Source organism: Dryobates pubescens, chromosome 23, assembly GCF_014839835.1.
Source record: "Dryobates pubescens isolate bDryPub1 chromosome 23, bDryPub1.pri, whole genome shotgun sequence".
NCBI lineage: Eukaryota > Metazoa > Chordata > Aves > Piciformes > Picidae > Dryobates > Dryobates pubescens.
In genome coordinates, this window is record NC_071634.1 from 1,614,428 (window position 1) to 1,637,084 (window position 22,657).

At 63.7% G+C, this 22,657-nt stretch overlaps 1 protein-coding gene across 1 annotated transcript; it reads left to right on the plus strand.

Annotated features, from left to right (window-relative positions):
- Positions 1 to 177: 177 nt before the first annotated feature.
- On the plus strand, positions 178 to 22,017 carry RPIA (ribose 5-phosphate isomerase A). The gene is made up of 9 exons (XM_054172379.1): positions 178 to 443; positions 7,807 to 7,867; positions 9,798 to 9,853; positions 14,752 to 14,811; positions 16,602 to 16,666; positions 17,338 to 17,406; positions 17,869 to 18,010; positions 18,763 to 18,862; positions 21,910 to 22,017. The coding sequence occupies exons 1-9, from the start codon at positions 261 to 263 to the stop codon at positions 22,005 to 22,007; spliced, it is 834 nt and encodes a 277-aa protein (XP_054028354.1). The 5' UTR covers positions 178 to 260; the 3' UTR covers positions 22,008 to 22,017.
- Positions 22,018 to 22,657: the final 640 nt, after the last annotated feature.

The window sequence follows — 22,657 nt, forward strand, 5'->3', positions numbered from 1 at the left end:
CAGCGCGGCGGAGGGAAGCGCGGGCACGCCGAGCTGTGCCGAGCCGTGCCACGCCGAGCGGAGCCGTGCCGTGCCGAGCCACGCCGTGCCGTGCATTATGGGCACTGTAGTTCTCGGCTCGCAGCACTACAAGTCCCAGCCTTCCGCAGCAGAAAGAGGAGGAGGAGTAGCAGCAGAAGGAGGCGGAGGAGGAAGGCAGCCGGCTCGGCCCAGGCCTCCAGCCCGTGAGGGAGAGCCCCCCGGGGGCGGGCCGCGGCGGCATGCGGCTCCTCGGCCGGCCCGGCCCGCTCCGCAGCACTGCCCTGGCTGCCCGGCCGCCAGGCAGGCTCAGAGCGGGGCCGGCGGCGCGGCGGCGCTTCTCGACCCGCGGGCGGCCCGGCGGCACCATGGCAGAGGAGGCCAAGAAGCTGGCAGCCTTCGCTGCCGTGGACCAGCACGTCCAGGTGAGGCTGCCACGGCTCGGCTCGGCTCGGCTCGGGGCGCCGACCCCGCGGGCTGCGAGCGGCGGCGGGGAGCCCCCGGGGCACAGGGTGGCGGCAGGGGGCACGGAGCCTCGGGGTGCCCGAAGCGGCCCCGGGGTGCAGGGGCTGCCCCACAGCACGGAGCGGCTCTGGGGTGCAGGGGCTGCCCCACGGCATGGAGCGGCCCCGGGGTGCAGGGGCTGCCCCACGGCACGGAGCGGCCCCGGGGTGCAGGGGCTGCCCCACGGCACGGAGCGGCCCCGGGGTGCAGGGGCTGCCCCACGGCACGGAGCGGCCCCGGGGTGCAGGGGCTGCCCCACGGCACGGAGCGGCCCCGGGGTGCAGGGGCTGCCCCACGGCACGGAGCGGCCCCGGGGTGCAGGGGCTGCCCCACGGCACGGAGCGGCCCCGGGGTGCAGGGGCTGCCCCACGGCACGGAGCGGCTCTGGGGTGCAGGGGCTGCCCCACAGCACGGAGCGGCTCTGGGGTGCAGGGGCTGCCCCACAGCACGGAGCGGCCCCGGGGTGCAGGGGCTGCCCCACGGCACAGAGCGGCCCCGGGGTGCAGGGACAGCCCCACGGCACGGAGCGGCCCCGGGGTGCAGGGACTGCCCCACAGCACGGAGCGGCTCTGGGGTGCAGGGGCTGCCCCACGGCACGGAGCGGCCCCGGGGTGCAGGGGCTGCCCCACGGCACGGAGCGGCCCCGGGGTGCAGGGGCTGCCCCACGGCACGGAGCGGCCCCGGGGTGCAGGGGCTGCCCCACGGCACGGAGCGGCCCCGGGGTGCAGGGGCTGCCCCACGGCACGGAGCGGCCCCGGGGTGCAGGGGCTGCCCCACGGCACGGAGCGGCCCCGGGGTGCAGGGGCTGCCCCACGGCACGGAGCGGCCCCGGGGTGCAGGGGCTGCCCCACGGCACGGAGCGGCCCCGGGGTGCAGGGGCTGCCCCACGGCACGGAGCGGCCCCGGGGTGCAGGGGCCCCACGGCACGGAGCGGCCCCGGGGTGCAGGGGCTGCCCCACGGCACGGAGCGGCCCCGGGGTGCAGGGGCTGCCCCACGGCACGGAGCGGCTCTGGGGTGCAGTGTCTCCAGAGCACAGAATGACCACCGCGTGCACTGATGGACCTCAGGGTGTGTGGAGTAATCGTGGGGGGTAGGCGGTGAGACCCCCACCGTGCGGGGTGGCCAGGGGTGCACAGAGCCTCCCGGTGCAGAGAGGAGCTCCGGGCTGCACGAACCCCTCCAGTGCACAGTGTGGCGGCGCGGTGCTGGGACACCCCGGTGGATGGAGTGGCGATGGGGTGCATGGAGCCTCCCAGTGCATGGGCAGACCCTGGAGTGTGCGGAGCAGCTCTGGGTGGCAGGGACCTACCCCCAGTGCAGGGTGGCCGTGGGGTGTTCCACGCCTGCCAGTGCGTGGACCGGCTGCAGGTTGCAAGGACTCCTCCCGTGCGCTCCGCAGCCCGGAGGTGCATGGATGGATTGTGGCATGCACGGGCAACTCAGCCCCACCTGGAGCATGGACAGTCTCGGGGTGCACTGGACCGATCGTCCCTGCCAAGCCTTTTCCTCCCTCGTTTTGGTGTGCGCTCCTTTCAGCCTGCAGACAAGGCAGGCTTCTCCCTCGCCCTGCGCGCACCCTGCGCGCACCGCCCGGGCAGCGGGTCCTGAGCAGCTCCACACCTTCACCCTGCCCCCTCCTGCGAGCTGGGCTGCCGTGGGGGTTCAGGCTAGCGCCGCGTCCCGCTCCTTAATCCAGCTGTGGGCTGCTCCCCTGCTGCACCCTGTTTCTGAGCCAGAGCCCCTAACCAGGGAGCTGTGCCCTCCGCAGGGAGGGAGGTGCAGCAAGGGGCTGAAGGGCAGCCAGGAGCGGAGCTACTCAAGCTTTGGCTGCTCAAGCCTGATTGTGAACGCCTGGGAGGTGAAGGGTTAAAGCCACGCAGTGGATATCGCAGTGTTTGCTGTGCAAGGCCTTTTGCAACGACGGTGGCGAAACTGGAGTTGAGTTGTTGCCAAGACGTTAGCGGCCGGGGGTGGGGGCGGCAGGGGAGTTCTCCTTCCAGCTTCCCGCGCTGGGTTGGTGCCTTGAGGCTCAGCTGCTGAGGGCTCCGCTGGCGTCCCGTCAATGTTTCACTGGTTCTGTAGCCCCCGAGCGCTCCGTACCTGCCTGCCAGGAGCGCAGCTGCAAGCTGCCCCGGCCGGCGGAAAGAAAAGCGGGCGGGGAGGAGCCCTTCGCTTGCTGACCCGAAGCAAGCCGCGGAATTGTGTGGCGAGGGATTGCAGGAGCTCTGGTGGAGCCAAGGTGTGGAGCCAGGGCAGGACTGCTGCTGTGGGTGGGCACACAGAGTCACAGGATCACAGAGTGTTAGGGGTTGGAAGGGACCTCTGAAGATCATCGAGTCCAAGCCCCTCCGCCGGAACGGCATCACCTAGGGCGGGTTGCACAGGAGCACCTCCAGGTCTGGGTGAGAAACACCCGAGGACGGAGGATGAACAGCTGAGGCAGTGAGCAGGGTTCCCCTCCAAACTCCCCTCGGTGTACTTTACAAACACCTTGTTTGGCCTGGGTGAGAGCAGGACCATGACCCCAGCGTTCCAGTTAGAGCACAAGGAGTCCCAGAGCGGGCTCTGCAGGGCGCTGACTCTGGCTTAAGTCCCTGCTGTCACCTGCTCCGGTTTGTGATCGGGGTGGGGGGGGGGTAGGTTGGACGTTGGAAGAGCTGAGTGCACCTTTGATTTGGATTGAAATGTGGCTCTCAGTTTTGAGCTTCCCCTAGTGAAAGCAGCTGTCCCTTGTGCTCTTCTGAAGCCATGCAAACTCGGGGTGATGTTTCTGGCTGATCAAAGTTCAGAGCCTGGCTGTGAGCCTGCTTAAGGAAAGCACACAGTGCCCAGGGGAAGGCTGCAACTGCTGCTTGTGCAGGGTGTCTCAGAGCAGGTTAGGGTCGCCACAGTTAGATGGCTGCAGTCTCAGAGGGAACCAGCCTCCCCTTCAGTTTGCCCTGTCAGGGTGCAGCTGCTGTGTGTAACAGTTTGGGCTTTAGATCTGTCGCTGCTAGTGGGAGGAACAACATCAAGTCTGAAAGCAAAGCTGGAGGCTCCCTCCCCCCTTGCCTGATCGGGAGGTGTGTGACTTGAGCGGCTTGGTACTACATCAGGCTCCTCGTCTGGCACCATCCTTCACCCCCATCCCAGCAGCTCCCTGTGCAGCCTGTGGCAGAGGCAGGCTGGGGGTGGGTGGGGGGATAGGACAGGAGAGCTTTTTGCTCTTGCTTTTGTTGAAGGCAGTTTTGTTTGCCCACAGCATTTGTCCCTGGGCAGCTGTAGGAGCAGATTTGCCCAGCACTGCAGCAGACACCAAGAGGGTTCTGTTCATTTTGGAGAAGGCTGCAGGGAGACCTCAGAGCAGCCTTCCAGGACCTGAAGGGGCTGCAAGAAGGCTGGGGAGGAGCTTCTTAGAAGAGCTGCGAGTGCTGGGACGAGGGACAATGGCTTTGAGCTGGGAGAGGGGAGACTGAGAGTGGAGATGGGGAAGAAATTGTTGGCAGTGAGGGTGGTGAGACTCTGGCACAGGCTGCCCAGGGAGGCTGTGGCTGTCCCCTCCCTGGAGGTGTTCAGGGCCAGGCTGGATGAGGCCCTGAGCAGCCTGTGCTGGGGGGAGGTGTCCCTGCCCACGGCAGGGGGTTGGAGCTGGATGAGCTTTGGAGGTCCCTTCCAACCCAGCCCCTTCTGTGGCTGTGTGACCAGGCTCAGGCCGTGGGCTCTGCTGCCCTGAGGGCTCGTTGGGGCAGGCTGGCCTGGGGCTTTAGCGCTGTAAGCGGCTTGGGGAGAGCTGGCTTTGGGTTTACACAACAGTGCTGAGGGCAGGCCCTGCTGGCAGCTCTGCAGAGGGCACAGTGTGGGCGAGAGCCAGGGGCCCTTCTGCCCCAGAGGGCTGAGGGCTGCTGAGAGGCAGCTTTGGCCTTCGCCCTGTATCGATCTCCTGCTCTTTGCCCACGTCAGTCCTAGTCCTGCACACCTGGGTTGGCCCAGCCCGGTGGCGCTGCTGGCAGCCGCTCCATGCCCGTGGCTTGGTTGGCACCTCCAGTGCTGGGCCCTGGGTTAGCAGGGGCAGTGCTCACTGCTGCCTCTGCTCAGGGAGTCCATCCCGGAGTCCTCAGCTCCGTATGGCTCCAGCCCTTGGGTTTGTGTGCTGGGGTTTGGTAAGCAACTGGAAATGGCTTCTGTGCAGGTGGTGCTGAGAGCAGGACCTGCCCTGTGCACACTCTGCTCTGCTTCTGGCCAGCCTCTGCTTGTGCCCATGGCCTGGCTGGGCTTGGAGCTGAGGAGGGAGAGCTGGGAGCTGCCAAAGAGCAAACTTTGTGGCACTGCTGGGCCAGGCTGGCTTAGAGTCTTTCTGGGAACCTCACTCAGCTCAGAGCCTTGCCCCTGCCTAGGGGAGGAAGCTTAACCCTCCCCACTGATGGGGCTGTTCAGCCTGGAGGAGAGAGGGCTGCAGGGAGACCTTAGAGCAGGCTTCCAGTACCTGAAAGAGCTGGGGAGGGACTTTTGACAAGGGCTAGGAGTGCCAGGATGAGGAACAATGGATTGGAGCTGGGAGAGAGGAGATGGAGACTGGAGATGAGGGAGAAGTTCTTGGCAGTGAGGGTGGTGAGACTCTGGCACAGGCTGCCCAGGGAGGCTGTGGCTGTCCCCTCCCTGGAGGTGTTGAAGGCCAGGCTGGATGAGGCCTTGAGCAAGCTGGGCTGGTGGGAGGTGTCCCTGCCCATGGCAGGGGGCTGGAGCTGGCTGATCTTGCAGGTCCCTTCCAACCCAACCCATTCAAATTCATCACCAGGCCCCTGGTGTGCTCCTCCTGCTTCATGGCGGAGTGGCTGACCCTGAGACTTTCCCTGCTCCTTTAGGGCATCCAGCTGGCCCAGGGAGCTGTCCCACCCCCTAGAAGCAAGGGCACAGAGAAGACCCTGCCTCTTCCACCTTGAAACAAGGACTGCCCCTGTGCTGCCTGCTCTGCTTGCCCTGTCCTTGCCTGGCCACACTTGGCCCCGAGCGCGGGAGGGTGGCAGCGGGAGGCCTGGGGGAGCTATTGGGTTTCTGCTGGCAGCGTTGCTGGCATGCAGCTGGCAGCTGTTGCTTGCCCCATCTTTTGCAGAGTCATGGTGATTAGTGAGGGCTGGGGGATAAGCTGAGCCTCTGCTTGCCTGCTGGGTGTCAGGGAACTTTTGTTTCTTTAAGGTTTTTGACCTGCAGAAGGGAGGGAAATAGTTAATCCGAGAGGAATGTGACCTGCCTTGAGCAGGCAGGCTGTCAGCTGAGTTAGGTTTTAGCTGGTTGAAGTGCTGCAGGTGTGGTTTTCTCCTTCCACAACTGCTGAACTGTGGCTTCACTCCACATGGAGACAGAACTCCAGACCAGTCTAATGTCCAAGAGATAAAGCACAGCAGCTCCGTGCCTGCCTCTCCGGATGGCTTCAAGTCTCTCCCGTCTGGAGTCTCTCTCTAGTGATGTTTGGCCTCTTTAAGTTGATTTAAGCTTTGGAACCCATGCCAAGAAGGAGAAACACACTGGAAATGGGAAGTTTATAAGAGGCTCTCAGTTGGTGGGAGATGGAGCTGATGATAAACAGATGTACACAGCAGAGCTCCTTCTGTGGAGCCAACAGAGCTGCACCCATCCACCCTCAGCCTGCAGCACCTTTCACAGGTTATGTTCTGGGTGAGACAGCAGTGACCCTTCTTAAACTACACCCTAGGCAGGGAGAGGCCAGGGCTGAGCTGTGGTTAAGCTGTGACCCTCTTCAGCACACCCTGCCAGGCTCACCCATCCTTCAGGCTCGCTGCTGGGCTCTCAGGCAGCCAAGCTGTGTGCTCTGGTTTGGGGGAGCAGTGTTTGTTGTGCTCCAGAACAGCTGCTGTGCTCTTTGCTTTGGCCTCTGGTGCATCCCTACTGTTGGCAGCAGACCCTTGCTTTTACTGTGTGGCTTCCTTGGGAGATGTTATCTCGAGGCTGTTTCAGCTTCTTCCTTTGTGGCATTGTCTGAAGCTCTCAGCTTTCCGGCAGGGGAGGATGTGCCAGCAACCAGAATGAGAGGAAATGGCCCTGAACTTGTGCCAGGGGAGGGCTGGGTATCAGAACAATTTCTTCACTCAGAGAGTTCTCAAAACACTGGCAGAGGCTGCCCAGGGAGGTGGTGGAGTCCCCATGGCTGGAGGGGTTCCAGAACCCTGTGGCCATGGCAGCTGGGGCCATGGTTTGGTGGCTGTGGTGGGGTTGGGTTGCTGGTTGCACTGGGTGAGCTCAGAGGCCTTTTCCAACCCAGACAGTTGTGTGGCTCTCTGGAGTCCATTCCACAGCTGCCTTTGCTGGCTGTGAGCTTGGTGAGGGCAGGAGCAGTGGGGTCCTGCTGCACACAGCTCAGTGTCCCCAGCACACAGCTCTGCCCCATCCTGCCCGGTTCAAACAGCAGAGCAGGCAGAGGCTGTGGCTGTAGGCTGTCAGGAGCTGCCAGCAGCTTCTGGTTGCTTCTGCTTGGTGGCCTTGCTTCCCTCAGAGCTGCTGGGGAGGCTGCTGCATGGACCCATTGGCTTCTTTTTCCAACCCCAACAATTCAGTGCCTGTGTGGGACACCCCAAGAGCTGGGGCATTTATCAAGGACATGGCCTTTAGGGAAAGGCTGAGCTGCTCAGCACCCCTGAGCCGCAGCAGCAGCTGTGCCCTCGCCGGCACACTGCGTTCCCTGCCCTGCCTGCAGCCTGCTGCGCTGCTGTGTGCTGGCAGGGATCTGGGCAAGCTTCCTCTTGCACGTGCTCAACACCTCCAGTCTGCTGGGAGCAGCTGGCAGCCCTGGTGCTACAGAAGCATAGAACTGGAGTTGGAAGGGACCCCAGGGATCATCCAGTCCCAACCCCCCTGCCATGGGCAGGGACACCTCACACCACAGCAGGTTGCTCACAGCCACCTCCAGCCTGGCTGCAAACACCTCCAGGCAGGAGGCTTCCACCACCTCCCTGGGCAGCCTGTGCCAGGCTCTCACCACCCTCATGGGGAACAACTTCTTCCTCACAGCCAATCCCAATCTCCCCACTTCTAGTTTTGCTCCATGCCCCGCAGTCCTATCCCTCCCTGACACCCTCAGAAGTCCCTCCCCAGCTTTCTTGGAGCCCCCTGCAGATCCTGGAAGGCCACAATGAGGTCTCCTGGGAGCCTTCTCCTCTCCAGCCTGCACAACCCCAACTCTCTCAGTCTGTCCTCACAGCAGAGCAGCTCCAGCCCCCTCGTGGCCCTGCTCTGGACCCCTCCCAGCCCTCCCCAGTGACAGCTCTCCTCTGCCTCTCTTTGCTTTGCAGAACAATCAGGTCCTTGGCATCGGGAGCGGCTCCACGGTCGTCCATGCTGTGCATCGATTAGGTAGGCTGCTCCCCTCCTCCTCCTCTCCTTCCCACCGCAGAAAGTCCTCTCCTGTGGCTGCCCCAGCCCCTGGAAGCAGTCTGGATGCTGCTGCCTTAGAGCTCAGGTCTGTTCACTGCCTGCTCAAAGCCAAAGGTTAAAACTGGGTCTTGTGCTCCGAGCGTATTGCATGGAGAGTGCTGAGGAGGTAGTGGTGTGGCACCTGTTTTGCCCATGCTGCCAGCCAAAGTGCTTCCCTGGCACTCACCCTGTGCTGGAGCTGAGCCCCTGTTTCAGTGCAGCTCTGCCAAGCCCTGGCTTGCTCTCTGGCTTTGGGCCATGCAGCTGCTCTGCTTCCGTTAACCGTTGGTGTGCAGCTCCCATCCAGGGCTGGCTGCGAGGCTGCTGCTGGAGGGGGCTGCAGAGGAGCCCTCTGGGTTTGGTGTTTTGTATACCCTACACCTCCATGGCCCTGCTTGCCCTGGGGGCAGCTCTGCTCGGGGTGGGCTTCAGAAGATGAGAGCACAGCATTCAAGCGAGGCAGAGGCATTTCTGCCGAGCAGGGGTGGTTGCCCTCAGCCTCCTTACAGAGGGGGCAGAGGTGCAATGGTTCCTTGCAAGGGCAAGGAGGTGCTCTACCCTCCTCCTGCTCTGCTGACCCTGGCTGCAGAGCAGAGCAGCCCTGTGTGGAGTGCAGCATCAGCCCTCTCACTCCTGGGGGCCTTGCTCAGGCACAGGGAGGTAATGCGGGGTTCAGTGTGTCCCACCGGGGGGCCTGGGGGGATCTGCTGGAGCCCTCCAGCTCCTGGGGGGCTGGGGGGATCTGCTGGAGCCCTCCAGCTCCTGGGGGGCTGGGGGGATCTGCTGGAGCCCTCCAGCTCCTGGGGGGCTGGGGGGATCTGCTGGAGCCCTCCAGCTCCTGGGGGGCTGGGGGGATCTGCTGGAGCCCTCCAGCTCCTGGGGGCAGAATGGGACCTGGAAGTCCCCCAGCAAGGAGGGCTGAGGTCTGGGCACAGAAGTGAAGCAGAGGTGGTGCTGTGCCTGCCCCTTGGCACCCACCCCACAGAGGCTGTGCATAACTCTCCTCTGGGAGCTGGTGTGGGAGCTCAGCTCAGCTCTCTGGGCTTGGCTCAGTGTCACAACCCCTCTCAACTCTTGTCAGGATTGGTCTCTGAGTAACTGGATCTGGTATTGGAAGGGGAGTGTCTGTTCCAGGCTGCTGAGTTCTCACCCCTGCTGAGCACATTAGCACTGGACCAGCAGCCTCAGTGACTGCATCTTGCCTCCTTCCAGCCTCACCTGGCAGCACCTTGTGCTTGCTCTTGCTGACTCTGGAGCTGGTGGCTTATGCCTAAGTGGTGTAATTAGTGAAACAGCATATTGCTCATAATGAGTCCTCAGTAAGAGGTGTGTGAGTGGTTTGGGGTTAGCCTGGGGGAGGAGAGCTGAGCTTCCATTTCATGGCATACTGGACTTTATTAGGCCCTTCCCTGCCACGGGTTTCAGAGCTCTGTAATAAATGAATGTGAGGTCCCCAGGGCAGCAGGCCAGAAAGCCTCTCAGGCAGCTGCTGAAGCTTTCTGTTTCCAAGGAGCACAGCAAAACCAGTCTGCTGGAGGGAGGGAGGCTGGGGCTGTGTCCCAGGTGAGGATTTGCTGCCCAGGCTCCTCTGCTGCTGCAAACACAGCAGGTTAATGGCTCCTGGTGCCTGGGAGGGCTGAGCCAGGCTGGGGGGCTAAATACTTCTGCCTGTGGAAGCTGAGGCTCAGCCTGTGCAGGGTGGCACCTGTCTGCCTGGTGAGCCTGACTGAGTGATTGGCAAGCCAAGCAAATAATTGCAGTGATTCAGAGGGGCTGCTCTGAACTGAGGGCTCTTAAAGGGAAAGCTGCTGTGAGCTTGTCCTGCTGCAGCAGCACATGCAGGCCTCTGCTGTTTGTGTTTCCCCTGCAGCCCAGCGGGTTAGAGAGGAGAACCTGAGCATTGTCTGCATCCCAACCTCCTTCCAGGTAAGTGCTGCCCTCCTGTGCTGCTCCAGACACTCAGGGGGTTCCCTTGGGCAGCTCTCCAGCCTGGCTCACTGTGCTGGGAGTTAATGGAAGCACCACTGAAAGCAGCTGGGATGCAGCCTGCAGATGGACCTCAGGAAGCCTTGAGGACAGGCTGGATGGATGAGCCAAGGCCAGGGGGATGAGGGTCAGCAGGGCCAAGGGCTGAGTCATGGAGGCTCCAGGCTTGAGGTAGAGTGGCAGGAAACTGCCCAGCAGAGAAAGCCCTGGGGGTGCTGGGTGCCAGCAGCTGAAAGTGAGCCAGGGGGTGGCCAGCTGGGCAAGAAGGCCACCAGCAGCCTAGGCTGGAGCAGCAGTGCTGTGGGCAGCAGCAGCAGGGCAGGGATTGTGCCCCTGGGCTCAGCACTGGGGAGGCCACAGCTTGAGGGCTGGGTTCAGCTTTGGGCTCCTCACTCCCAGAAGGACATTGAGGAGCTGGAGCAGGGCCAGAGAAGGGCACCAGAGCTGGGGAAGGGTCTGGAGAAGAGGGCTGGGGAGGAGCAGCTGAGGGAGCTGGGGGGGTTTGGTGTGGAGCAGAGGAGGCTGAGGGAGACCTCCTTGCTCTCTGCAGCTCCTGAGAGGAGTCTGGGGCCAGGTGGGGGTTGGGCTCTGCTGCCCAGGAGCAGGACAGGATGAGATAAATGATCTCAAGATGCCCCAGGGGAGGTTCAGGTTGGACATTAGAAGTTCTGGACTGAAAGGCTTCTCCAAGCCTGGCCCAGGCTGCCCAGGCTGGTGGCTGAATGCCCATCCCTGGAGGTGTCTGAGAGGCAGAGCTGTGGTGCTGAGGGCCATGGTCTGGCCCCAGCCTGGGCAGAGTTAGGCACTGGTTGGCCTGGGTGCTCTGGGAAGGCTTTTCCAACCAAAACAATGCTGTGGTTCTGTGAGCTGGTGCTGTTTCAGCCTGCCCTGAGCTGCAGGGGTGCCATGGTACCAGGGCTATGTGCTGAAGCTGTGTCTTGTGTTGGTGTGTGGCAAGCTCTGGATGCTGCTGGTGGAGCAGCTGCTCTGTAGTGGTGAACCAGACTCCTAATACACAATTCCTTGGAGGCTCTTGGCCTCCTTTGACTCTGTGTCAAGCCCTGCAAACTGCCAGAGCCAGGCTGCAAGCAGTAGTAGGAAGCTGTGGTTTGTCAGGAGGCACCCAAAGTGCATCAGCTGCCTTCCAGAAGGGATTGCAGGATGGGAATCACTGGAATCTTCTCCTGGGACTGGGTCATCCCAAGGTGGCTGTTGAGAGGTTTGCAGAGAGGGATTGTGGCTTGGTGGTGAAAAGCAGAACTGCTGGGGAGGTTTCTGAGCTGCTTCCCTGTCTTCAGGCAACTGGCTTTGGTCTCTCTGCCTCTGTTCCCTGAGGTGGGAATGTGCTGCAGAGGAGCAGCTTGGCCCCTTCAGGCAGGTAGTGGTGACTTGACGTGGACCACCCTCTGCCCTGGCCCAGAGGCAGCCCTGTACCCTGCTCACAGTCCTGCTGTGGACCTTGGAGTGGTGCTTCTGCCCCAGCTTTACCACCCTGACTTCATCAGCAGTCTGTGCAGCTGATCTTGGAAGCCTCTTCCAAGCTGGTTGATTCTGAGGCTGTCCTTGAAGGGTTTTCAGGACCTCAGTGACCTGGAGACTGAGCCCACTTCAGCCTGGAGGTTGGGTAGAGACCAGCACGAGCTTCCCTCAACTCTTGTGGCCACTGAAGCTCCTCTTAGCTTGCAGATGTTGTGTGGGGGTGAGGGTGGGGTGCTGGGGCTTTGGTTTTCCCAGCTGTGGCAAACAGCCAGTGGCCACCTGGGGTCTAACACAAATGGCTGCAGTAAAAATCAGTTCTGTGGGGATTTTTGTTTGTTTGTTTCCCTCCTTTAACCTCTCAGTGCCTCTGTAGGATATAGAGAGTGTGGTGAGAGCCTGCCTTGGGCACTGAGGGGCTGGAGTGTCCAGAGAAGGGCACCAGAGCTGGGGAAGGGTCTGGAGAAGAGGGCTGGGGAGGAGCAGCTGAGGGAGCTGGGGGGGTTTGGTGTGGAGCAGAGGAGGCTGAGGGAGACCTCCTTGCTCTCTGCAGCTCCCTGAGAGGAGGCTGCAGTGAGGTTGGGGTTGGGCTCTGCTCCCTAGTCTCTGGTGATGGAAGGAGAGGAAATGGCCTGGAATTGTGCCACTCTGCTGCAGGAGTGGTCAGGGCCTGGCAGAGGCTGCCCAGGGAGGTGGTGGAGTCCCCATGGCTGGAGGTGTTGCAGACCCCTGTGGCCATGGCAGCTGGGGCCATGGTGGGGCTGGGTTGCTGGCTGGGCTGGGTGATCCTAGAGGGCTCTTCCAACCCAAGCACTTCAGTGGTTGTGTGAAATATCCCATCCTGAGACAGGGACCCACCTGGGCTAGGAACAGTGCTCTGGGTTCCAGTGTCAGGTGTTGGGGGAAGTGGTGCCAGGGCAGGAGGGATGTGCTGGAGCCTGTGGTGCTGTGGAGTGCTGGGGCAGTGGTGTGGCAGTGCAGGGTTTCTTAGCAGTGAAACAAAGAGGTGGCTGCTAAAGGGGAGGGAGAGCCCTGCAGGAGCAGCAGTGCCCCAGGCCTGGGGCAGGCTGTCTGAGCTGGGCCAGCTGCCAGCGCAGTCCCCGGGCGGCAGTGGTGCCCACAGGTGGGGCTGGCTGCCTCAGCTCCCCGGGCTTTAATTCTCCTCCTTTCCTCTCGTCAGTCTGGGTTGTCCCAGCAGCAGCAGTAAGCTAGAGCAGGGTAAGTACCTGTCCCCTGGCTGCTGTTTGTGCCTTCCTCTCACCCGGAGCTGAGCACACGGGGGAGCTCTGCCCTGCCCGGAGCTGTGCCGCCGCCGCTGCTGCTCTCCCCGCTGGGGGAGCTCTGCTTTGGAGTCCTGCTGCCCTGCCCTGCTCTGATGGCCTTGCCAGCAGAGAGCCTGAGAGCCACCTCCTTTCCACACCGCTGACTCCCAGGCTGCATGTCCAGCACTGTGTCTTTCAGTGCTTTCCATCCCCAGATCCATGGGCACGCTGTGAGCTGCCTGCTGTTTGGATTTGGTGAGGCAGGCCAAACCCAGAGTGCAGGTGAGGAGCACACAGCCTGTGGGGATGAAGCTGCACGCCATGAAGTGCCACAGCAAACAAGCCAGGAGCACCACCTGCTGAGCTTCATGCTGCTGGGGTGCCCATGGGTGGGGTTGATGCACTTGGATGGTGTTGGTGGGTGGGAGCCATGGGAAGCAGTTGGCCCAGGCTGTGGTCTTAGGGGTCTTGGTCGAGCTGTAGCGTGGCAGGAGGTTCAGACTTGAGCACAGTCTGTGCATGGAGGGAGCCTCACTTGGGTGAGTGCAAGTGTGAGGTCCTGCAGCTGGGTCAGGGCAATCCCCAGCACCAGTCCAGGCTGGGTGAGGAGTGGCTCCAGAGCAGGCTGCAGGAGAAGGCCTTGGGGGGGTCAGGTGGTGACAAAGTCCCCAGGAGCCAGCACTGGGCCCTGGCAGCCCAGAGCCAGCTGAGTGCTGAGCTGCAGCCAGAGCAGGGAGAGCAGCACAGGGAGGGGATTCTGCCCCTCTGCTCTGCTCTCTCAGACCCCACCTGCAGCACTGCCTCCAGCTCTGGGGTCCCAGCACAGGGAGGGGATTCTGCCCCTCTGCTCTGCTCTCTCAGCCCCCACCTGCAGCACTGCCTCCAGCTCTGGGGCCCTCAGCACAGGGAGGGGATTCTGCCCCTCTGCTCTGCCCTGCTCAGCCCCCACCTGCAGCACTGCCTCCAGCTCTGGGGCCCCAGCACAAGAAGGACCTGGAGCTGCTGGAGAGGCTCCAGAGGAGGCCACCAAGATGCTCAGAGGCTGCAGAACCTCCCCTGTGGGGCCAGGCTGGGAGAGTTGGGGCTGTTCAGCCTGGAGAAGGCTTCAGGGAGATCTCAGAGCAGCCTTCCAGTACCCTGAAGGGCTCCAGAAGAGCTGGGGAGGGACTTTGGACAAGGGCTGGGAGTGCCAGGATGAGGAACAATGGCTTTGAGCTGGGAGAGGAGAGATGGAGACTGGAGATGAAGAAGAAATTGTTGGCAGTGAGGCTGGGGAGACTCTGGCACAGGCTGCCCAGGGAGGCTGTGGCTGCCTCCTGCCTGGAGGTGCTGAAGGCCAGGCTGGATGAGGCCCTGAGGAACCTGTGCTGGTGGGAGGTGTCCCTGCACATGGCAGGGGTTGGAGCTGGATGAGCTTTGGAGGTCCCTTCCAACCCAGCGCATTCTGTGACTCTGTGATGCTCTGCAGCACAGGGGATCTGATGCACTCAAGGTCCTGTAAGCTCCAGCTCCTGCTTTCCATCGGAGGGGCAGCTCCAGGGTAGCTCTGGGGTCCTATGTGGCGTTGGCCCTGAGGGGGGTCCACGGTGGCTTCAGAAGCAGATGAGTGCCACCCAAGAGCTGCTTCAGCAGGCTTCCCACCGGCTCCACTTGCCAGTTTTTGCCTTCTTTTGGGTTTTTGGGGGGGTGTGGGGATTTCCTTGCCAGTGTGCCCCCCCCGGCACCGTCAGTGCCGCGCTCCTGCAGTTTCTCACTGTGTGGCTCCTGTTTCTCAGCCAAAGGGACTCGGAGCGGCTGGGTGGGCAGGAGAGGGAGCGGTGGCCAAGCTGCACCAGCGCAGGGCTCACAGAGCCTCTGCCGTGGGTCCAGGTGGTTGGCAGCAGGCTGATGGTGCTGGCTGCCGTGCAGGATGTGGAGCCCTGCCCCGGCTCAGCTCAGCTCGGCAGAGGGTGAGCTTGTGCCGGCAGTGACCTGCTGCTGAGCCGCTGTGCTGCCGGCAGCCTGCCCACCAGCCTGGCCTGCAGCAGGGGGGCTGAGGGGCCGGCAGGGGGCTGCCGCCCCGTGCTGCTGGCACTCACTGGGCTTTGTGTCGGTGCACAGGCCCGGCAGCTCATCCTGCAGAGCGGCCTCACGCTCAGCGACCTGGACCGGCACCCCGAGGTGAGTGCTCACACCGGCCCCCCGACCGCCCCCGCCCCGTGACCGCTCCCCCCACCCCCGACCGCCCCGCCCCGTGACCGCTCCCCCCCGACCGCCCCGCCCCGTGACCGCTCCCCCCCGACCGCCCCGCCCCCCCGTGACCGCTCCCCCCCGACCGCCCCGCCCCCCCGTGACCGCTCCCCCCCGACCGCCCCGCCCCCCCGTGACCACTACCCCCCCGACCGCCCCGCCCCCCCGACCGCTACCCCCCCGACCGCCCCGCCCCCGTGACCGCTCCCCCCCCGACCGCCCCCGCCCCGCGACCGCTCCCCCCCGACCGCCCCCGCCCCGCGACCACTCCCGCCCCCCGACCGCCCCCGCCCCGCGACCACTCCCGCCCCCCGACCGCCCCCGTGACCGCCCCCGCCCCCCGTGACCGCCCCCCGCCCCCCACCGCCCCCGCCCCCGTGACCTCTCCCCCCCGTGACCTCTCGCCCCCGTGACCTCTCCCCTCCCCGACCGCCCCCGCCCCCGTGACCTCGCCCCCCCGCGACCGCCCCGCCCCGGCGACCACCGCTCCCACGACCGCCCCCGCCCCCGTGACCTCTCCCCCCCCCGACCGCCCCCCGTGACCTCTCCCCCCCCCGACCGCCCCCCGTGACCTCTCCCCCCCCCGACCGCCCCCGCCCCCGTGACCTCTCCCCCCCCCGACCGCCCCCGCCCCGTGACCACTCCCGCCCCCCGACCGCCCCCGCCCCCGTGACCTCTCCCCCCCAGACCGCCCCCGCCCCCGTGACCTCACACTCCCCCAGCCGCCCCCCGACCTGCTGCCCCTGGCCCGCTCCTCACACGGCGCCAGCAGCCTTTGGCCCCTCAGCACATTGCGGCACTGTTGGGCTCCTCACTCCCAGCAGGACGCTGAGGAGCTGGAGCAGGGCCAGAGAAGGGCAACAAAGGCTCTGGGGGACAGGGCTGGGGAGGAGCAGCTGAGGGCCCTGGGGGTGTTCGGTGTGGAGCAGAGGAGGCTGAGGGAGACCTCCTTGCTCTCTGCAGCTCCCTGAGAGGAGGCTGCAGTGAGCTGGGGCTTGGGCTCTGCTCCCCAGTCTCAGCTGATAGGAGGAGAGGCAATGGCCTGGAATTGTGCCAGGGGAGGCTGAGGTTGGAGACGAGGAACAATGTCTGTGCTGCAGGAGTGGTCAGGGCCTGGCAGAGGCTGCCCGGGGAGGTGGTGCAGATGCCTGGAGGTGTTGCAGAACCCTGTGGCCATGGCAGCTGGGGCCATGGTTTGGTGGCCGTGCTGGGGCTGGGTTGAAGCTTGGACTCAATGATCTTGGAGCTCTTTTCCAAGCCACGCAGCTCTCTGGTTCTGTGAACCAGAGCTGCCTTTGTTTACTTCCCCCCTGGGCTGTAGCTCCTCCTGAGTGCTTGCCCTGGTAGCTGGCAAGCAGGCTGCCCAGTTGTGGCTCCCCCCAGGCCTTTGGAATCTCTCCCAGGCTGAGGCTTGGTGGCCTGAGATGGAGATGTGGTGTTGCTGAAGTGTTGTGACCAAGATCTCCCCCAGCAGCCCCCAGCCCATGGCTCACAACAGCAGAGGGGAACTGATGTGGCTGCAGGCAGCAGCTGTGTGGGGGTGAGGTGGGGCTGGTGTCCTCGGGTGGGGGACACACCAGCTTGTCTCTGGGGAGGCAGCAGAGTGCTCCCAGCTCTCACAGCATCTCTGCCTGCTGCTTGGGACCTGACACCCTCCCAGGAGCAGCCTCTGGATGCTTCCCAGGAGGGATTTCCACAGCAGGTTCCTCCTCTTGCTACAGCTTGATGTTGCCATCGATGGAGCAGATGAAGTGGACTCTGACCTCAACCTCATCAAAGGTGGAGGGTGAGCCTTGCTGTCCGTCTGTCTGTGCCTGGTGCTGCTGCTGGGTGGCCTCTGAGCGTCCTGGCCTGGCTGCAGATGTCTCTGGGGTGGGCTGGGGAGGCTGAGGGGATCCTGTGCAGGGCTGTGAGTGCACCTGAGGTGAGAGCTGGCTTCTGACCCAGAGTGTGCAAGGGACAGCAGAGTAGGGTAGGGGAAGGAGCCCTGGTATGGGCCAGGAGGACCACCAAAGGGGACTGGACTCTGAAGAGCAGTCTGCTTTCTGCTGGAGTTTCAAAGGCTGAGAGTTGGGGCTGTTCAGCATGGAGAAGAGAAGGCTCCAGGGACACCTCAGAGCAGCCTTGCAGTACCTGAAGGGGCTCCAGGAGAGCTGGAGAGGGATTTTGGACAGGGGCTGGGAGTGCCAGGCTGAGGAGCAATGCCTTCAAAGTGGAAGAAGCTGGATGTAGGTTGGATGTTAGGAGGAAACTCTTCCCCATGAGGGTGGTGAGGCACTGGAACAGGTTGCCCTGAGAAGCTGCAGAGGCTCCAAGCCTGGCAGTGTTGAAAGCCAGGCTGGGTGAGGCCTTGAGTGAGCTGGGCTGGTGGGAGGTGTCCCTGCCCGTGGCTGATCTTTAACCCAGGCCAAAGCAGTGCAGGGGTCACACTGATGTGATGTGTTTTTGTCCCTGCAGCGGCTGCTTGACCCAGGAGAAGATCGTTGCAGGCTATGCCAAGTGCTTCATCGTGATCGCCGATTACAGGTGGCAGTGTGACCGCTGGAGCCAGCTCTGTGCCCCGTGGCAGGGTTGGGAAGCTGCTGTGTGAGGCCTTGACTCTCCTTCCACTGGGGCAGACTCCCACTTCAGCCTGGCTGCCTCATTTTGAGCTCAGCAGGCCCTGCTCCTGCTTTGGAGCCAGCGGAGCTGCTGAGGGCAGGGCTGCTCTGCTGGCAGCTCGGTGCCCGGCAGCACAGAATGCATTTGCCCTTCTGCACGTGCAGCTGCAGGGAAAGGATCTCGTGTCCTGTTTGCCCCAAACATGTCAGAGCAGGGCTCAGAGGGAGCAGAGCCTCCTGCACTGAGCTGCTCCTCCTGCATGAGTGCCCAGGGCAGCTGCCTGCCGCGTCCGCCGGGGCCTGCGCCGCGAGGGGGAACGTGACTCTGAACGGGGGCAGCCGTGCCAGGCCTGACGCTGAGCACCCCCTCCTCCAACTGTGTCCTCAGGAAAAGATCCCAGAGCCTGGGGGAGCACTGGAAGAAGGGAATTCCCATCGAGGTGATCCCCATGGCTTACGTCCCTGTCAGCAGAGCCCTGAGCAGGAGCTTCGGGGGCACGGCGGAGCTGCGCATGGCGGTCAGCAAAGCGGTGAGAGGCCCTGGGCCCCCCCAGGGCTCCCCAGCCCCCCAGGGCACCCCAGCCTCTGGCCATGCCCAGGGGGCTGCCCTCCAGTTCAGACTAAGAGCTTTCTCCTGGGCCATGGGTTTGGCATTTCTGCTGAGAGGGTGGCAGTGATCCAAGGGCAGCCTGGTCCCCTGCTCCTGATGTGGCTGTGTGTGTGCAGGGGAAGGAGCAGGTGGCCTGGGTGAGGCTTGTGGGGACTGCTCTGGCCCACTAAACCATTGTGGGGATGGCTGGACCCTGAGAGGACTCTGCCAGACCCTGGCTGTGCCTGGTACAGAAGGAGCTCCTGGTGACAAGTGGGATTTGGGTCCTATGAGGAGCAGCTGAGGGAGCTGGGGGGGGTTGGTGTGGAGAAGAGGAGGCTGAGGGAGACCTCCTTGCTCTCTGCAGCTCCCTGAGAGGAGGCTGCAGTGAGCTGGGGGTTGGGCTCTGCTCCCTAGACTCAGGTGACAGGAGAGGAAATAGCCTGAAGTTGTTGTGCCAGGGGAGGCTTAGGTTGGAGATGAGGAAAAGTTTCTATGCTGCAGGAGTGGTCAGGGCCTGGCAGAGGCTGCCCAGGGAGGTGGTGGAGTCCCCATGGCTGGAGGTGTTCCAGAGCCCTGTGGCCATGGCACTTGGGGCCATGGTGGCCATGGTGGGGCTGGGTTTGGGGTTGGACTGGGTGAGCTCAGAAAGCTTTGCCAGCCCAAACAGTTCTGTGATTCTTTGCTTCTCAGGGCCCTGTGGTGACAGACAATGGGAACTTCATCCTGGACTGGAAGTTTGACAAGGTCCATGACTGGAGTGAAGTGAACACTGCTATAAAAATGATACCAGGTAATGGCTGTGGTGCTGAGCAGCACAGAACTGGCTAAGGCCTGCTCCAGGGCACAGAGCCCTGCTGCTGGGAGCTCTGCCCTGGGCAGGAGGAAATGTCTGAGTGCTTCCTGCCCTCTTCTGGGTCAGCACCGTGCTGGGGGTTGGAAAGGGCCTCGAGTTCATCCAGTCCAAGCCTGCTGCTGAGGCAGGGTCACCCAGGGCAGGTCACACAGGAACACATCCAGGTGGGGTTTGAGTATCTCCAGAGGAGACTCCACAGCCTCCCTGGGCAGCCTGCTCCAGGACTCTGTCACCCACATCTGTTCCTCCTTGAGAGATCAATCAGCTGCCTCAGCACAGCTGTACCCTGGTGGCCTTCCTGTGCAGTGCTGAGCTCCTGGAGTGCTGCTGGCTGCCCTGGGACACCACTTCCCCTCAGGCACAGCACTCCTCTGCTCTGCCCTGCTCTCCTTCAGCCCTTTCAGACAGGGACCTCAATGGAGCCCCTGGGGGCTCTGGGAGGAGGCTCTGCACTGCCTTACAGCATTTCCCAGAAGCTGCTTACAGCCTTCTGTAGTCACAGAGTTGTTTGGGCTGGAAAAGCTCTCTGAGCTCACCCAGTGCAACATCAACCCAACCCCACCACAGCCACCAAACCATGGCCCCAGCTGCCATGGCCACAGGGTTCTGGAACCCCTCCAGCCATGGGGACTCCACCAGCTCCCTGGGCAGCCTCTGCCAGGCCCTGACCACTCCTGCAGCAAAGAGATTTCTCCTCATCTCCAACCTAAGCCTCCCCTGGCACAATTCCAGGCCATTCCCTCCTGTTCCATCACCTGAGAGCAGGCAGAGTGCAGCTGCCTTTGCTGTGAGGGTGCAGCAGGTCCCAGCTGTTCCTGCAGCTGCTGCTGTGCAGGGGAGCAGCAGGGGCTGACCCTGCTCTTTGCAAACCTGCTGCAGGGACCCTGCTTTGCCCCTGACCTGCTCCTGGGGCCAGAGCTGCCTTTGGATGACTGAGGTTTGCCCAGGGCTGGTGGCACTGAGCAGCAGCCAGCCTGGAGCAGCCATACCTGGCTTGCTTTCTGGTTGTCTTGGCAAAGCCTGCTCCTGAATCTGGTCAGCTTAGGGCTACCTGTTGTGGTGTACTTAATAGTTGAGTTATCTCAGATGCCTCCCTGGGCTCAGCACTGGGGAGGCCACAGCTTGAGTGCTGGGTTCAGTCTTGGGCTCCTTGCTCCAAGGAGGACATTGAGGAGCTGGAGCAGGGCCAGAGAAGGGCACCAGAGCTGGGGAAGGGTCTGGAGAAGAGGGCTGGGGAGGAGCAGCTGAGGGAGCTGGGGGGGTTTGGTGTGGAGCAGAGGAGGCTGAGGGAGACCTCCTTGCTCTCTGCAGCTCCCTGAGAGGAGGCTGCAGTGAGCTGGGGCTTGGGCTCTGCTCCCTAGTCTCAGGTGACAGAAGGAAAGGAACTGGCCTGGAATTGTGCCAGGGGAGGCTGAGGTTGGAGAGGAGGAAAAATCTCTTTGCTGCAGGAGTGGTCAGGGCCTGGCAGAGGCTGCCCAGGGAGGTAGTGGAGTCCCCATGGCTGGAGGGGTTCCAGAACCCTGTGGCCATGGCAGCTGGGGCCATGGTTTGGTGGCTGTGGTGGGGTTGGGTTGCTGGTTGCACTGGGTGAGCTCAGAGGCCTTTTCCAACCCAGACAGTTGTGTGGCTCTCTGGAGTCCATTCCACAGCTGCCTTTGCTGGCTGTGAGCTTGGTGAGGGCAGGAGCAGTGGGGTCCTGCTGCACACAGCTCAGTGTCCCCAGCACACAGCTCTGCCCCATCCTGCCCGGTTCAAACAGCAGAGCAGGCAGAGGCTGTGGCTGTAGGCTGTCAGGAGCTGCCAGCAGCTTCTGGTTGCTTCTGCTTGGTGGCCTTGCTTCCCTCAGAGCTGCTGGGGAGGCTGCTGCATGGACCCATTGGCTTCTGCCCTGCTGGAGGAGCAGCCTGCTGGCCTTGGCCTGGCCCAGGCTCTGTGAGCCCAGTGGTTACCCAGCACTTGCTGGCAGCCAGCAGCATGTGGCAGGCTTGGGGCTTTGGCAGGAGCAGAGCTGCAGGGAGCAGCTGAATGCTCTGGGGACAGCTGCTGGCCTGGGCTGCCCTGCTGCTGCAGTGCTGCACAGGAGCTGCAAGGATGCTGAGGGGACTGAACAGCTGCCTGGGGAGCAGAGGCTGTGGCCTGGGGCTGGGTAGGCTGCAGAGAAGGCTGAGAGGGGAACTGATCCATGTCTGTAAATGTCTGAGGTGGGAGGCAGGAAGAAGGTGCCAGGAGCACTGTGGTGGTGGTGTCCTGTGCCAGGACAAGGGGCAGGGGATTCCAACTGGAAGCCAGGAGGTTCCACCTCAGCATGAGCAGAAACCTCTCTGGTGTGAGGCTGCTGGAGCCTGGAGCAGGCTGCCCAGAGAGGTTGTGGAGTCTCCTCTGGAGCCTTTCCAGCCCCACCTGGGTGTGTTCTGGGTGCCCTGCTCTGGGTGCCCTGCTCTGGGTGTCCTGCTCAGGCAGGGGTTGGGCTGGGTGAGCTGTGCAGGTCCTTTCCAACCTCTTACCTGTGATGTGGCTGCTGCCTGGGGCTGTGCCAGGCACGGGATGGGGGTCGGGGGAGGGAGTGCCGGGCACGGGATGGGGGTCGGGGGAGGGAGTGCTGGGCACGGGATGGGGGTCGGGGGAGGGAGTGCCGGGCACGGGATGGGGGTCGGGGGGAGGGAGTGCCGGGCACGGGATGGGGGTCGGGGGAGGGAGTGCCGGGCACGGGATGGGGGTCGGGGGAGGGAGTGCCGGGCACGGGATGGGGGTCGGGGGAGGGAGTGCCGGGCACGGGATGGGGGTCGGGGGAGGGAGTGCCGGGCACGGGATGGGGGTCGGGGGGAGGGAGTGCCGGGCACGGGATGGGGGTCGGGGGAGGGAGTGCCGGGCACGGGATGGGGGTCGGGGGGAGGGAGTGCCGGGCACGGGGCTGTCCTTGGTCGGTGTGCCGGTGTGTCCGTGTGCCGCTGTGCGGGCGGCTGAGGCCGGGTGCCGTCCCGCAGGCGTGGTGGAGACCGGGCTGTTCCTGGGCATGGCGCAGGCGGTGTACTTCGGCATGCAGGACGGTTCTGTCAGCGTCCTCCAGCGCCAGCCCTGCTGACCCGCGGCCCGCCGCCGCCGCTCCGCTCCGCGCTGCCCTCCCCGCCCCTGCCTTAACCGCAGCGCGGCCGCGGCGGCCCCGGGACCCGCGGCGAGCGTTGGCCGTGCGGGAGCGAAGAGCGAGGCTCTGCTTCTGGAGAGCTCTGCTCCGGCGGCCCACAGCGGAGCCGGCGCCCGGCAGCCAGCGGCGCGGAGTTGATTCAAGCGTTTGAGTTGAGGTTCTGAGAGTGCTGCACCTAAAAGAGTGCCCCGGGCCTGGCGGCCTGGCGTTGGGCTTGGGTTTCTTGGGGGTTGGAACAGAACTTGAACCCTTCTGGGTGCTGGTGACCCAGGGCAGCAGTGCTGCTGGTGCTGGTGACCCGGGGCAGCAGTGCTGGTGGTGCTGGTGACCCAGGGCAGCAGTGCTGGTGACCCAGGGCAGCAGTGCTGGTGGTGCTGGTGACCCAGGGCAGCAGTGCTGGTGACCTGGGGCAGCAGTGCTGGTGGTGCTGGTGACCCAGGGCAGCAGTGCTGGTGGTGCTGGTGACCCAGGGCAGCAGTGCTGGTGGTGCTGGTGACCCAGGGCAGCAGTGCTGGCGGTGCTGGTGCCCCTAGGTCCCAAGTCCCACCCTGAGCCCCCTGTCTGGCAGAGTGATGCACACACAGAGCACA